Source organism: Plasmodium yoelii (assembly GCF_900002385.2).
Source record: "Plasmodium yoelii strain 17X genome assembly, chromosome: 9".
In the NCBI taxonomy this organism is placed as follows: Eukaryota; Apicomplexa; class Aconoidasida; order Haemosporida; family Plasmodiidae; genus Plasmodium; species Plasmodium yoelii.
The window spans coordinates 2,015,955-2,033,185 of record NC_036181.2 but is presented as its reverse complement, the minus strand read 5'-3'; the positions used below and the strand labels follow the sequence as shown (position 1 = coordinate 2,033,185).

The following is a 17,231-nucleotide window of genomic DNA, read 5'->3' as shown; positions in this document are numbered from 1 at the left end:
TTTGGTATATTTTCATTTTAGATAGGAGAGATAAGGGAAGTATGCTTTTTTAAGACAATTATGTAGCTATATAAGATTTACCTATTCTATATAGCTAATTATGTATTGTATTCCTTTAACATTAAACTTTCAGTTCATGTATACATTAAAAATAACTTAGAATTATTACTTTTTTAAATATATAGTTTGCTTTTATATTTTATAATAAACTATATTTTTAAGAAAACTATATAATTATTAATATTATTTTGCTTGGTAATGTTAGTCTAATGTTATCACATTAAGCATACTTAAATAAATGTTATAATATTTATTGGATGTTTTGTGCATATAATTTTAATCTTATTACAAGTTTAATAATATATATCAACGTATTCAAATCAAATGAATTTAATGATTTGTTCGTATTTAATACTTTATCTATTGTTATTACTATTATTATTGTTACTGCTATATCACTGTATAGTACAACGAAATAATTAATACGCTTAATAAAATACTTTAAATCAATGTATAATATTTCCTCGTTTCATAGTTTTTAAATCAAGTATTTTATAACATATATTATTTAGCAATAACAATATATTTGTGAATTTTATATATATAATAACCTAATAAAAATATTATTAGTTCAAATTAATTATTACATACTTTTTATATATACTTTTCATTAATATATAATTGTATATGCTTCCTAAATTTAACATATTTCAGTATTATTTATTGGTATAGCATTTTACTAGTTTATATGTATAAGTATATAATAATAACGCATTATATCTATGATATTATTTATAATTATTAGAATAAAATATGATATTAAATTTTATTAATATATTTATATTTTTTCTTTTAACTATTTAAAAAATAATTTATTTGTGCCTCAAAACTATAAAGTTTAAAAATTAATAGTGATTAATCTAATATTATACCTTTATAGTAAATAAATTAATGTATATAGAACGATTTCTATAATTTGAATTTAAAACATTAGCATAAAATGAAACTATATATAATCGAAAGTTAAAAGGATAATATGCCTATATCTATAATGTAATTATTTATTAATATGTACATTTTTATTTTATTACTAAAAATATTAGATACATAAAACATATTTTATAGATATCGTTGTATTGTCGATACTCGATCGATATTTTATGAATATCTATTATTACAGTTCGTTTATCAAAATATAATTTAAATTAAAAAAAATGATACAAATAATTTTTGCTAAATAAAATGTTTTATCAAACAAGGAAACATATTATGTTATGCATAATTCAATATAATTATGGCTAACAAGCTTTATATAATAAATAATTATGATATATCATAATATGAATTAATATATGCAATATAGACATTTTTTTTAATCATATTAAATCGATATGAACACTAAATTATATATATTAGAAATTATGAAAAATGTTATACACCCCCATTTATATTAACTTATCCCCATTTGGGGTTGAATATTTGGGCATAATCTCTTGATTAAACATACGAGATGATACATATATTTAATTAGTGTTCGAATTATAAAAAATTAATACAATATAATACTTAATCCTAACCCAAATATGGGTCCCGCAAGAACAACCCTGACCTACAACATAAAAACAATATAAAAACTATGATCAAAAATTACTTCGAAATAGACAGTTTCTTAAAATAAATCAATCGTCATATTCAGAATAATTTATTAATGATTCATTCTCTTCTTTACATTTTTTAGCTTTTCTCTTAATTTTTGTTTTTGAAATCGTTTCCGAAATCCAAATAACGAATACTAATATAAAACGTTAAGAAGTGTATGATTTTTTGTTAATGTTTGCATATATATAATGAAAATAATTTTTTAATTCCTTATTATTTACCTTATAAGCAATTCCCAAGAAAATTGGTATTGCACCAAATATCGATAAAACTATAAATAATTTACTTACTAGTGATAATTCTGATAATGTAACCTCAGAAAATTCTCCATACGATTGTTCAGATCCTGTTACATAATTTTTTTTAGAAGTTTGTTCAGAACATTCTGCATCAGTTTCTTTTGTATTTATCTCTGGAAGGGGGGTATCACCTTTATATTTGTTTTTTAAATTATTATAATCATTTGATAATGTAGAAAATGCTTGACAATAGCCGATATATTTAGTATTATTAGAATCATTAAGTTCTTTATGTATTTTAACAAATTCATTAGCTTTTTCCGAACATTTTGTGCAATTTGACGCGTTTTCATCAAATTCAGTATACATTTCACATAATAATTTAAATGCTTCATAAAATTTAGATACATCATTACTATCCATACCAAACACATTTTTTTTATCTATAAGATCCTTATAATCATCATAATCAGTAAATCCATTTATTTTCGTCTTATACTTATCACAATAATATATGTATGTACTATAAAAACATGTTGTATTGTCTTTTTCACTTTCCTTTAGGTTTAACATATAACTTAACCATATCAAAATGTAATCAACCATATTGATGCTATTTTTTGCAGGAGAGGAAACCACATTACAATCCTTAATGAATTCATCCAGCAAATATAAACATCCAGCACTTATTTTATTCAAATCACTTTGAGAAATATTATCACATAAATGATCTGAAAGTTCAATATCATTACAATAATTATTTGAAAATTTATTATTATCATTAAATTGATATTTTCCACTACTGTCCAATGTATCGGGAAAAGCATCCCATACATTCTTGAACCTTTTACACTATGAAAACATTTAAAAACAATTAATAAAAACGCGAATTATTAAAATAAAGTTTAATGATATTTATATGTAATACAATATAAAAAAATGTAAAGGAAACTATTATTATTAAAAAATGCATGTACCACTTCCTTATTCATTATAATGGGGTTTTATTTTTGATTTGTAAATTGAGTAGAGGCATGTTCTTTTATATGTACTGTACCAAATGTGTGACTCAAATGTTTTAACCCAATATATAACAGCTGTATGTAGTTAAATATATTATATGTTTTTCAATAATTAAATTATTATGCATAATAAAATAATATTATTAGTAAAGAAACGTTATATTTGTGTTTATGCTAATTAGCTAAGTTACCTTAAATAGAGAGTTGCTTAATACAATTTTTATTAAATATATATGTAATGAATTTTATACAAAAAATGATATTCTTACTAACATCTGGTATATATTTATTATAAAAATGGATATCCTTCTATAAAGAATTTAAAGTATTTTTGAACATAGAAAAGGAATATATTTATATCTTATGTTTTTATGATTATCCTTCAAAAACTTAAATACTGTATATATCTAAAAAATAAAAAGTTATATTATTACTATAATCCTTAAAATATATAAATAGTCATTTTTTTAAATATATTAAACTTTTATATATTTGCTTCTAATACTATATACAATGCTTTATTAAAATTATAATGTTTTCAAATTAAGTTACATGCTACATTTTCTATGAAAATTAAATAAATTTATATTGTTTTTAATGAATGTAGATAAATTCATAATCCATTTTAATGAGTTCGATAACTTTATTTTTATTCCTATATACTTCAATTTAGAAGTATATCTTATTGTGCAATTTTATAAACTATTTTATGCTTATTTTCCATTCTTTAAGACAACAATTAGCACTGAACCCGTACTTATAAGCTTAAATAAGTCTTTGAATGCATATTATTTTTAAAATAATGCTTAGTAAATATTAAATATTAGCATATAAATAAGTATTGATGGAAATTTTAAAGTATAATAGAAAAGTATGTTTAATTAAGTTATTATATTTCACTTTAAGAGGAGAGAGATAAGATATCTTTTCTCTTTTATTATTTAAATTAAGTTGAATATCCGATAAATGTTCAGCATTGTTCATTTTTATCTTATATATTATATTGTTATAGTTATCAATGCATATACATTCAAATAATTTATTAAAATTCTATATTTTATTAATTCTATGATAACGTAATGTTGTTTTAGATTAAAAAATTATTATTCAATAAAAACTAATAATATAATATGCGTTAATATGGAATAATGAAATGACATTTAACACAAATTGAGTATCCTTTTCTATATTTATCCAGTTTTTTAGAATATAAAACCACATATCTCAATTTGGAAATTTAACAAATATATATATAATTATATCATTATAATGTATTATTATGTGCCTTTTCGATAATATTAACATTTAATTATATGAAGTTTCCACAATAAAACAATATTTCAATATTAGTTATTACTAGAGCATTTTATTAAATTATATGCATAGATATATAATAATAACGCTATTCTATATATCATATTATTTATAATTATTATAACAAAATATGATATTAAATATTATTAATATATTTATATTTTTTTAACTATTTTAAATATAATATATTTCTAATTTATATATACTTCAAAACTATAAATTTTAAAAATGAATACTGATTAATCTAATGTTATACCTTTATAATAAATAAATTAATGTATATATAAGTATCTCTATTATTTAAACTTAAAACTTTAGCATAAAATGAAACTATGTATAATCGAAAGTTAAAAGGATAATATACATATATCTATAATATAATTTTTTATTAATATGTATATTTTTATTGATTATTAAAAATGTTAGATGCATAAAATGCCTTTTATAGATAACGTTGTATTGTCGATTGTCGATCGATATTTTTATGAAGATCTATTATTACAGTTCAGTTGGATAACATGCTTTAAATTAAAATAAATATGATACAAGTTATAAGTTTTATTAAATAAAATTTTCATTAAATAAAGAAACATATTATGATATAGCATAATATGAATTAATATATGTAATATAGTTATTTTACTTTAATCATATTAAATATATATTAACACTTAATTATATATATTATAATTTATGAAAAAATTTTATGTGACTCTTTTCATATTAATGGTAGTACCCCTTTTGGGGTTGCATATTTAGGCTTTACCGCGTGATTAAACATATGTGAATGGTCATATATTAAATTAGTGTTTAAATTATAAAAAATTAAATGCAATATAATACTTAGCCCTAACCCGAATATGGGTTCCACAACATAAAAACTATATAAAAATTATACAAAAATTACTTCCCAATAGACAACTTATTAACATATATTAATCATTATTAATATTCGAATCATATATTAATGAATCATTTTCTTCATTATATTTTTTATTTTTTCTCTTAAACATTGTTTTTGAGATCGTTTCCGAAATCCAAGTGACGAATACTAATATAAAAATTTTAAAAAATATATAATTTATTTATATTCACAAATTAATCAGTGATGAATATATTGTTTAATTGATTTATTATTTACCTTATATTCAATTCCCAAGAAAATTGATAATGCAACAATCATAAATGCAATTGGAATTAGTGTCCTTTTTATTACGAATCTTCGTGAATATGTTGGAAGAGTTGGAAATTGATTACATTTATTTTTTAAATTACAATAATCATTTGATAATGTATATAATAATTGATTATAGGGGCTGCCTTCACCATTATAATAATCTTCATTAAGTGCATCATATGTTTCAACAAACTTTTTAGCTTTTTCTAAATATTTATCGCAATTTTTCTTTTCTTCATTAACCCCAGTACAAATGCCACATAATAATATAAATGCATCATAAAATTTAGACATATCATTAATATCAATACTCATCAAATCTTCTTTTATATCTACAAGTTCATTATAAGTCTTATAACCAGTAACACCATCTATTGGGGTGTTATACTTCTGATCATTATTTATATATGCTTCATAAAAAAGGTCTATAGTGCCGTTTTCATTAATTTTGTTAAGGTTTAACATATACCCTAACCATATCAAAATGTAATCAACAATATTAATCTTTCTTTTTGCAACAGAAGTAAACTGGGTAAAACCCGCAAAGAACTCATCAAACAAATATAAACATCCAGCATTAATTTTATCGAAAATACCATCACATGATCCATTATCACAATAATTTTTCAATTTTTCATTAATATTTGCACTATTTCCTACAATCACTTCATAAGATAACCATTTCCTTACATTCTCGAACTTTTCACACTAAAAAAACATTTAAAAACAATTAATAAAAACGCGAATTATTAAAATAAAGTTTAATGATATTTATGTAATAAAATATCAAAAAATGTAAAGGAAATTATTATTATTAAAAAATTATATACCACTTTAACATTCATTATAATGGGATTTTATTTTTTATTTGTAAATTGAATAAACTCATGCTGTTTTATATACAATGCCCCCAATATGTGACATAAATACTTTACCCCAATATATAACAGCTGTCTGTAGTTAAAAATATATGTTTTTCAATAATTAAATTAATATAGAATAATAAAATAATGTTATTACTAAAAAACGGTTTTATTAGTGTTTATGCTAATTAGCTAAGTTACCTTAAATAGAGAATTGCTTAATACAATTTTTATTAAATATATATGTAATGAATTTTATACAAAAAATGATATTCTTACTAACATCTGGTATAACTTTATTATAAAAATATATGTCCTTCTATAAAGAATTTAAAGTATGTTTGAACATAGAAAAGGAATATATTTATATCTTATGTTTTGATGATTGTCCTTCAAAAAATTAAATGCTGTATAAATCTAAAAAAACAAAAATTATATTATTACTATAATCCTTAAAGTATATAAATAGTCATTTTTTTAAATATATTAAACTTTTATATACTTGTTTCTAATACAATAAACCACTGTTTTATTAAAATTATAGTATTTTCAAATTAAGTTATTTTACTTACATCTCTATGCAAATTATATAAATTTATATTCTTTTTAATGAATGTATATAAATTCATAATTCATTTTAATGAGTTCTATAACTTTGTTTTTATTCCTACATATTCCAATTTAGAAGTATTCTTTATTTAGTAATTTTATAATGTTTTCCATATTTTTCCACCGTTAAAGCGGTAATTAGCAATGAACCCGTATTTATAAGCTTAAATAAGTTTTTAAATGTATATTGTTTTTAAAATCATACTTAGTAAATATTAAACATATAAATAACTATTGATGCAAATTATCAAGTATAATAGAAAACTATGTGTAATTAGGTTGGTATATTTGCATTTTAGATAGGAGAGATAAGGGACGTATGCTTTTTTAAGACAAGGATGTAGCCATATAAGATTTACCTATTCTACACAGTTTAATTATTTCTTATATTTCCTACCATTAAAGTTTTTAATTCATGTATACATATTAAAATTGTTCATTTAAAATGGCTTAAATTATTTTCTAAATATGCAGTTTACCTTTATATTTTATAATAAACTATACTTAGTTCTATAATGTAAAACTATATTTTAAGGAAACTATATAATTATTAATATTATTTTCCTTAGTATTGGTAGTCTAATGTATCGCATTAAAGCATACTTAAATAAATGTTATAATATTTCATTTGATCTTGTATACATACAATTTAATATGATAACACCTTTAATAATATATAATGAATTTATATCCATATAGTGTACCAAATGAACATAATATATTAATCTAATATTATTATTGTTGTTACTAATGGTATATCACTGTATAGTACAACGGAACAATTAGTGCACTCAATAAAAATCCTTTAAATCAATGTAGAATATTTCCGTATTTTGTTGTTTTAAATTAACTATTTTGGAACATATTATTTCGCAATAACAATATATTTAAATTATATATTTGTGAATTTGTATGTATATAATAACCTAATAAAAATATTATTTCAAATTAATTATTACATACTTTTTCTGTATACTTTGCATTAATATATAATTGTATATGTTTCCCAAATTTAACATTTTTCAATATTAGTAATTGGTATAATATTTTACTATATTAGAACAATAGCGATATTCTATATATCATATTATTTATAATTATCAGAACTATAACATTATATTTAATATACTTATGTTTTTTCTTTTAACTATTTTAAAATATAATATATTTATACCTCAAAATTATAAAGTTTAAAATTAATAGTGATTAATATGTTAGTATACCTTATGATAAATAAATTAACGTATATAATGCAACTTCTATTAATACGAAAGAATAGTAGCTACAATTAAAACTTAAAAAATGTTAGAAGCATAATAATATCTATAAACAACGTTATATTGTCGATATATATCAACCTATACTTTATCACTACCTATTATATATTAGTGATATGTATAATTAATCTTAAAAACATACGTATTAATATGAAGGTATATTATATTGTAGACAATTGATACAAATGAATCATCTTATAATTCATACCCACCCTCACATATAATCCTATTATTACAACATATATTCCCGTAATATAATTTAAATCAAAATAACTTTTACTAAATAAAATTTTTCATCGAACAAAAATGCATTGCATATTATAATCTCCATAATTCAATATAGCCCCTGATTAACAAGTTTTATATAATAGACAATTGTCATATATAACCAATATTTATATATCTAATATATTATTTTAATCATTTTAATCATTTTAAATCTATATTAACACGCAATTCTATATATTATACTTTATCAAACAAATATTATCACCTATTTCATATTAATTACCTATTTCATATTAATCACCTATTTCATATTAACCACCTATTTCATATTGATCACCTATTTCATATTAACCACCTATTTCATATTAATCACACTACCCCTTTTTTCGTTGTATATTTACACATCATCTCCAGATTAAACATACACAATCATAAATATATTTAATTATAAAAAAATTAATTATAAAAAATTTAATTATAAACAAATTAATTATAAAAAATGTGATTACAATATCCCAGAACCACAAACAATCAACCATCGAACATAACCTTGACCCATAATACATGAACACCTCGACATTAAGAATATTATAATTAAAAAACAAATTAATTACATTATATATTTCTTGACTTTACAACTTTATGTTTCATTATTTTATTTCATATTTTACTTCATATTTTATTGTATTTTTTTTAACTTTTAATACTATATTTTGTTATTAAAAGGAAAATTATAATTTGCATTAATTTATAAAAAACATAGCCGTCAATATTGCTACCAATAAATAATTTTTATAAAATTAACAATTTTGCTAGAAAAATGTTTAGTAAAACTTGTACTAAAAGTGATACAAAATCACAAATGTATAATTATCACACTATTATTATGATGAGGTAAAAAATGTTGTTATTATAGTAGTATTAGTAATATAGAGAATTAAATGCATTCCTCAGATTAAATTAATTATTTTAACATAATATTTATATTACTATGCTTTTTTATTTATTAGTGTAAGCAATATGTGATTCCATACGTAATGAGCTGTTTTGTAATTTTAAATTGAGTTTGATCAATCATAAAATATGTGTATTCATAATGCTATATTTAAAAATATCAATTATATAATTAAAGTTATTTATTTTTCATATTCATTATTTATGAAAGATTCTTTTATTGATGTCGTTTTGTGGTTGAATTATTTAAATAAAAAATATATTAGACTTATAAATCTGATAAAAGCATACAAATTTGACTTTTAAATAATAATTTGTATTTTTTAAAATAAATATTTGTTTTTTATGCTTTATTTGAGAAAATTATTTGCTTCAATTTTAATTATATTTGTTCTGTTTTGAGTTAATTTTTAATTAAAAAAATACTAATATATATTTTAATAGTTTGTTTGTAAAGTCCCCGAATGAATAAGTTTTATATTCAAATTGTTTTCTTTCTTTTAATCATCCCCCTATATGTGAATAATAAAACCCTTGCAACCGAGCTTTCTCCAAAAAAAGATACAAAACACAAATCAAAAAAAAATAAAAAACGTTATACGTAAGAAAATACTACAATATATATATTACATATTTCATTATGAAAATATTAAATGTGTACGTCTTTGCAAAAATACAATACCTTTATTTTTGGACGCATTAAAAATATGTTCTTTTTTAGCTATGATAATACACAAGAAATATATGAAAAAAACAAGCACCTATTATATACCGATATCAAAGAAACTAAAAATGCATGCAAAGTTATGAAAGAAGCTTTAAGACAATTAGAATATCATGTTACAAATACAGTTGATTATGGATTATATAATATATATTATACTGACTATATGCTTTTTGATGATATAAAATATCAATATAATACAAATGTTGAAAAAAAACAATATATAGTTGATAATCCGAATAAGGTATCAATTAACGAACAACATTAAAATTTATAAACCAAATTGAAATTAAAAAATGATTATAATATATATATATATATATATTTCTCTTTATTTCCATTAGTATAATAAAATAATAAACAAGTATTGGAATCCCGATCATGCCAATTTGTTCAATGATGATAATGTTAAAAGTATACAAAACATAAATAATTACCCAAATTAACATATTATTGTTACTATTTATTCTTTCCCACATATTCAAACTCATCATATTTTAATTATATCTATGCAATTTTATAATATACTTTTAGGAAAAATTGTCCGTGTATACAATCCAAATTTAGTAATAATACAACAACGTTCCAAAACATGGCCATGGTCTCGTCAGAAATATTTTTATGCTATAGCTGCAAAATTTAAAGTAAGGAAAGCTTTCCTCTTCTATTTCGTTGTAAATCATATTATTCACAATAATTTATGCAATATATTTTTATTAATTTTGTAGATATCAGAAAACAAAATTATAATTGTCATGAGCTCAGCAAATATAAATGATAACAACTGTAAAAATAAAAGAAATTTTGAAAACATAATAGTAAAAAATGCAAATTTATTCGAAGCTAACATTGATTCTGAAGATGATATTAGAAATGGAAAATTAAAAAAAATTTTTGTTAACTTAAGTGGACACATTATTGAAAAAAAAACGGACCGTATTTATGTCACCTATTTCGAATCTATAAGCGGTATACAGATTTTAATAATAATTTATTTCAACAATTGTTAAAAAAATATGGTTTTAAATAAGTGTAAATATTTATAATTTGCAACAAATTTAAACATTTTATATATTCACCCATTTATGTTTTTTTTCTTAGGTTGGTGAACATGCTTACAGTTCCCTAAATCCATTAGTGTGAAAGCTTTATATTATTTTATATATATATTTTTCACCACCGTAATATTAGAGAATTTATGTTAATAGAACGATTTATTTTCATGAATGGTATTTATTTAAATTACCATCATAACATATTTTTTTGTTTTATGATTGTTTTTTTCTTGTGTGCTATTTGTTTATCTCTTTTAATATTAGAATGTATCTATATGTATTAATTTTTTGAATACTACAAATAGAACTGCTATAACTTATGAAGATCTTTTATTTGTCATATTCCTTTCATTTAATAATTTCACCCTTTTTTGTTTACAAACATGGACATCATCTCATTATTAAACATACGGAATGAAACATATAATTAATTAGTGTTCAAATTATAAAAAATGTAATTACAATATCCCAGAACCATAAACAATCAACCATCAATCATAAACATAATTTTCCCCCGTAAAAAATTAACACTCACCCATTAAGAATATTATAATAAAAAAACAAATGAATTACATTATATATTCTTGACTTTGCAACTTTATGTTTCATTATTTTATTTCATTTTTTATTTCATATTCTATTTCATATTCTATTTCATATTCTGTTTCATATTTTACTTCATATTTTATTTGTATTTTTTCTAATTTAATATATACTTTGTTTTATTATTAAAAGGGAAATTATAATTTGTATTCATTTATAAAAAGGCATCGTGTCAACATTACTACCAATAAATAATTTTTATGAAATTAACAATTTTGCTAGAAAACGTTTAGTAAAATTTGTATTAAAAGTGATAAAAAAATCACAGATTGTTTGATTCTCATAATATAAATTTTATCATACTACTATTATGATGAGGTAAAATATGTTGTTATTATAGTAGCATTAGTAATATAGAGAATTAAATGCATTCCTCATATTAAATTAATTATTTAATATAATATTTATAGTACTATAATCTTTTATTTATTAATATAAGTATATATGCATTTCCATACGTAACGTGATGATTTATAAATTTTAGACTAAGTTTAATCAATTATAAAAATATAAAACTTGCGTATTCATAATGCTATATATTAAAAATATCATTTATATAATATAATTAAAATTATTTATTTTTAGATATTATAATATAAGGAAATTATGGATCATAATATTTTTGATATTCATTATTTATGAAAAATTCTGTTGTTAACGTTGTTTTGTGATTGAATTAATTAAATAAAAAATATATTAAACTTATCAATCTGATAAAAGTATTCAAATTTGTTGTTTAAATAATAATTTGTATTTTTTAAACTAAATATTTGTTTTTTATACTTTATTTGAGAAAACCATTTGCTTCAATTTTAATTGTATTTGTGCTATTTTTTGAATTTTTAATTAAAAAAAATAATAATATATATTTTAATATTTTGTTTTAAAGTTCAAAAATGAATAAATTTTATATTCAAATTGTTTTTTTTCTTTTAATCATCCCCCTATATGTGAATAATAAAACCCTTGCAACTGAGCTTGTTCCAAAAAAAAATACAAAACAGAAATCAACAAAACGTTATCCTACGTAAGAAAATACAACAATATATATACTATATATTACATATTTCATTATGAAAATATTAAATGTATGTCTTTGCAAAAATGTTATAAATACAATAACTTTATTTTTGTACACATTAAAAATATGTTCATTTTTAGCTATGATAATACAAAAGAAATATATCAAAAAAACAAACACCTATTATATACCGATCCCAAAGAAACTATAAATGCGTACAAATTTATGAATGACGCTTTAAAACAGTTAGAACATCATGCTACAAGTAAAGGTTATACACGTTGTGGTGGAATTCCTTCTGAGAATATAGTTTTATATAAAAAAAAACATAAAAAGCATACAAAAATTAAAAAAATTGAATATATAGTTGATGATCCGAATAAGGTATCAATTAACGAACAACATTAAAAGTTATAAACCAAATTGAAATTAAAAAATAATTATAATATTTATTTTTCTTTACTTCCATTAGTATAATGAATTAATAAACAAGTTTTGGGATCCCGATCATAGCAAATTTGTGTATGGAAGCTCGGCTAAAAGTATACAAAACATAAATAATTAGTCGAATTAACATATTATTGTTACTATTTATTCGAAATTTCGTGATTTATTATTGTTACTATTTATTCGACATTTCGTGATTTATTATTCCTATTGTTATATGATACTATTTATTGTTTTCCATATATTCAAACTCATAATATTTTAATTATATTTATGCAATTTTATAATATGTTTTTAGGAAAAATTGCCCGTGTGTATACTCCAAATTTATTAATGATACAACAACGTTGGAAAAAACTTCCGTGGACTCGTGAGAAATATTTTTATGCTATAACTGCAAAATATAAAGTAAGCAAAACTTTCCTCTTCTATTTCGTTATAAATAATATTTTTCGTATTATTCAAATAAACTTTTATTAATTTTGTAGATATCAAAAAACAAAACTATAATTGTCATGTCTTCAGCAAATATAATTGATAACAACCGTAAAAATAAAAAATATTTTGAAAACACAATAGTAAAAAGTGCAAATTTATTCCAAGCTGAAGTTGATTCTGAAGATGAGATTAGAAATGGAAAAATAAAAAAAAGCTATGTTAACTTAAGTGGATACATTGTTGAAAAAAGAAAGAACCATATTTATGTCATCTATATCGACTCTATGAACGGTATACAGATTTTAATAATATAATAATTTATTTCAACAATTGTTAAAAAAATATGGTTTTAAATAAGTGTACATATTTATAATATATACTATAATTTGCAACAAATTTAAACATTTTATATAATCATCCATTTATGTTTTTTTCTTAGAATGATGAACATGGTTCCATTTAACAAAAATGTATTATTGGAAAAGCTTTATATTACTTTTTCCCCCATGAATAACCATATATTTTTCACCACCGTAATATTAGAAGATTTATGTTAATAAAATGACTTATTTCCATACATAATGATTGCTTTAAATTACCATCATAAAATGTTTTTTTGTTTTATGATTGTTTTTTTCTTGTCTGTTATTTGTTTATCTCTTTTAATATTATAATGCATCTATATGTATTCATTTTTTGAATACTACAAATAAAAATGTTATAACTTATGAAGATCTTTCATTTAATACTTATCACCTTTTTTTGTTTACAAACATGGACATTATCTATAAACTAAAATTTGGGGGGATATCCCATATATTTAAACGATTCTTTATTTGTAAGTGATATTTGATCTTAATACCATTTATTGTAATGGAATTAATGAGGTGATCAGAATGATTCAATGCAAATCTTACGTTATACGTAATAACTTTTTGTATTGCTATTTAAAGCATATTGCCATTGTAACACCACATTGAGAAATTATACTATTAAATAAAACATAAATGGAGAATAAAAATATTCATAACATGACCATTTTATGATATATATAATTCAATATAACCCTAAACCTTTAAAACAATTCCTTAAACTAATAAATATTATAAAATTATTCAAATTAAATGCAATATAACACTTAACCCGAATATGGGTTCTATAAACACAAACTCAACTCTGACCCACAACATAAAAACTATATAAAAATTGTGCAAAAATTATGACCAAAAATAACTTCGAAATAAACAGTTTGTTAACATATATAAATCATTATTATTATTCCTAAATTGTCACTCTCTTCGAATCATATATTAATGATTCATTCTCTTCTTTATATTTTTTAGCTTTTCTCTTAAATGTTGTTTTTGAGCTCTTTTCCGTAATACAAATAACGAACACTAATATAAAATGTTAAGAAGTGTACGATTTTTTTGTTAACGTTTGCATATATTTAATGAAAATAATTTTTAAATTTCTTATTATTTACCTTATAAAAAATTCCCAAAAAGATTGTTATTGCACTGAATATTGATAAAGCTAGAATTAATTTCTTTACTATCGAAAAGCTTGATGATGTAACATCAGAACTTTGTATGTTATATTGTGTTGTTTTTATCGATGAAAGGGATGGAAATCCATTACATTTCTTTTTAAAACTATCATAATCATTTGATAAAGTAGACCATACTTTACTATATGAACTGTCTCCACTAATGCTAGAATTTCCATTAAGTTCATTAAATTTGCCAACAATGTTATTTGCATATTCCAAATATTCCGTGCATTCTAGATTGCCTTCATTAGATTCAGTAGGCATTTTACATAATAATTTAAATGCTTCATAAAATTTAGATATATCTTCAAAATTAATGCTCAACAAATCCTTTCTTTTATTCATGATTTCCTTAAAATCATTATATCCCGTTTTTTCTTTTAATTTATTACTACAATCTTTACCATAACTTTTACAGTTAGTATAATTCTCATTATTTTCTATATGTTTAGTATACAAATTATTTAGGTTGGTTTGTTCATCGTTCTTTAGGTTTAACTTATAATTTAACCATATCATAATGTATATAATAAACGATTCAACCTGATCTTTACTTAAATCATCAAGCCTATTAGCAATATTTTTATTGAACAACCATAAGCATGCAGCATTTATTTTATCGAGCTCAGTAATGCATATGTTGTATTTTAAATTCCCATTAGGGCAGTAATCCCTAATACCTGCTATATGATGAATATCATGTTCTTCAGTAATTTTTAATTCATCGGGATAATGTTCCACTAATATACGAAACCTTTCACACTAAGAAAGCATTTATAAAAGTATAATAAAAATATATGTTAATGAAATTCTTATAAAATAAAATTTAATGAATTTTATAGATAATATGACATCGAAAAATATAAGGAAAAGAAATTTTATTAAAAAATGCAGATACCAGGTCATAATCCATTGTGATTTTATTTTGTTTATAATATGTAAATTATGTAACATACTATTGTTTTATATATTTTACGCTTAATAAATGACAAAATAATTGAAGTCTAATATAAAATCGTTTGTGTTTAAATAAATTCCTATCATTTTTAATATTAATTTAAAGGTAATTTGGAACAATATAATATTTTGATGGAACTTAAATTCCCATAAATTAAGGTTATTTTGTGCATTATAGGTTATATGTATATAAGTTTACACATAAAATTACTATCCTTAATAAAACTCATATGGACATTATTATAAAAATTAACATTGTAATGAATTTAGAATATATTTTCTTTTACATATGCTTTAACATAGAAAATAAACAACATCATATCTTTTGTTTTAATAAATGGTGTCTCAAAATGAATATACTGAAAAAATCGAAACAATTAAGAAATCCATTATTACTATAATGTTTAAAAGTATATAAATAGTCAATTTTTAAAATATATTAAATAGTTACATGATTGTTTCTTATAATATGTAATATAGTTTTTTCTAAAATTATAGTATTTTCAAATTATGTTGCATGTTCCATTTTCTATGCAAATTACATAAATTCATATTATTTTTATTTAATATAGATAAATTAAAAAGTAATTTTAATGCGTTAGATAACTTTATTTTTATTCCTACATATCCCAATTTAGAAATATACCTTATTGGCTAATTTTATTATATATTTTCCCATCTTTTCCATTCTTTAAAACAACAATTAGCACTGAACCCGTATTTATAAGCTTAAATAAGTCTTTGAATCTATATTATTTTTAAAATAATACATAGTAAATGTTAAACATTTATTATGCCTTTCTATTAATATTAAATATTAATACATAAATAAGTATTGCTGGGAGTTTTAAAGTATAATAGAAAACTATGTGTATTAGATTCTTATATTGCCCTTTAAGAGGAGAGAGATAAGATATATTTTCTCTTTTAATATATATATTTAGATAAATATTTGTTAAATGTTTCCATAGCTCATTTTTGTTTTATGTATTCTACTGCTATATTTATCGATGTATATACATTCAGATAATTTATTAAAAATTCTATACTTTATTAATTTTACGATAAAACAATGCTATTTTAGATTAAAAA

The 17,231-nt window shown here is 20.7% G+C and overlaps 5 protein-coding genes across 5 annotated transcripts; 2 read left to right on the top strand and 3 right to left on the bottom strand.

Annotated features, from left to right (window-relative positions):
• Positions 1-1,705: 1,705 nt before the first annotated feature.
• PY17X_0952101 (uncharacterized protein) lies at positions 1,706-2,890 on the bottom strand (the record flags this gene model as incomplete). Its single annotated transcript, XM_725510.1, has 3 exons — positions 1,706-1,792; positions 1,881-2,750; positions 2,876-2,890. 3 exons carry the CDS (start codon positions 2,888-2,890, stop codon positions 1,706-1,708), a joined length of 972 nt encoding a protein of 323 aa, XP_730603.1.
• Positions 2,891-5,198: 2,308 nt separating this feature from the next.
• PY17X_0952001 (PIR protein) lies at positions 5,199-6,256 on the bottom strand (the record flags this gene model as incomplete). The annotated part of the gene is made up of 3 exons (XM_022956697.1): positions 5,199-5,285; positions 5,376-6,119; positions 6,242-6,256. The coding sequence occupies 3 exons, from the start codon at positions 6,254-6,256 to the stop codon at positions 5,199-5,201; spliced, it is 846 nt and encodes a 281-aa protein (XP_022811015.1).
• Positions 6,257-9,806: 3,550 nt separating this feature from the next.
• PY17X_0951901 (fam-a protein) lies at positions 9,807-11,209 on the top strand (the record flags this gene model as incomplete). The annotated part of the gene is made up of 6 exons (XM_034637542.1): positions 9,807-9,943; positions 10,064-10,310; positions 10,411-10,480; positions 10,601-10,710; positions 10,795-11,010; positions 11,168-11,209. The coding sequence occupies 6 exons, from the start codon at positions 9,807-9,809 to the stop codon at positions 11,207-11,209; spliced, it is 822 nt and encodes a 273-aa protein (XP_034493494.1).
• A 1,411-nt stretch (positions 11,210-12,620) lies between these two features.
• PY17X_0951801 (fam-a protein) lies at positions 12,621-14,093 on the top strand (the record flags this gene model as incomplete). The annotated part of the gene is made up of 6 exons (XM_034637541.1): positions 12,621-12,751; positions 12,886-13,129; positions 13,218-13,287; positions 13,491-13,600; positions 13,681-13,869; positions 14,070-14,093. 6 exons carry the CDS (start codon positions 12,621-12,623, stop codon positions 14,091-14,093), a joined length of 768 nt encoding a protein of 255 aa, XP_034493493.1.
• An 847-nt stretch (positions 14,094-14,940) lies between these two features.
• PY17X_0951701 (uncharacterized protein) lies at positions 14,941-16,095 on the bottom strand (the record flags this gene model as incomplete). Its single annotated transcript, XM_724042.1, has 3 exons — positions 14,941-15,027; positions 15,117-15,944; positions 16,081-16,095. 3 exons carry the CDS (start codon positions 16,093-16,095, stop codon positions 14,941-14,943), a joined length of 930 nt encoding a protein of 309 aa, XP_729135.1.
• Between the last annotated feature and the right edge of the window lie 1,136 nt (positions 16,096-17,231).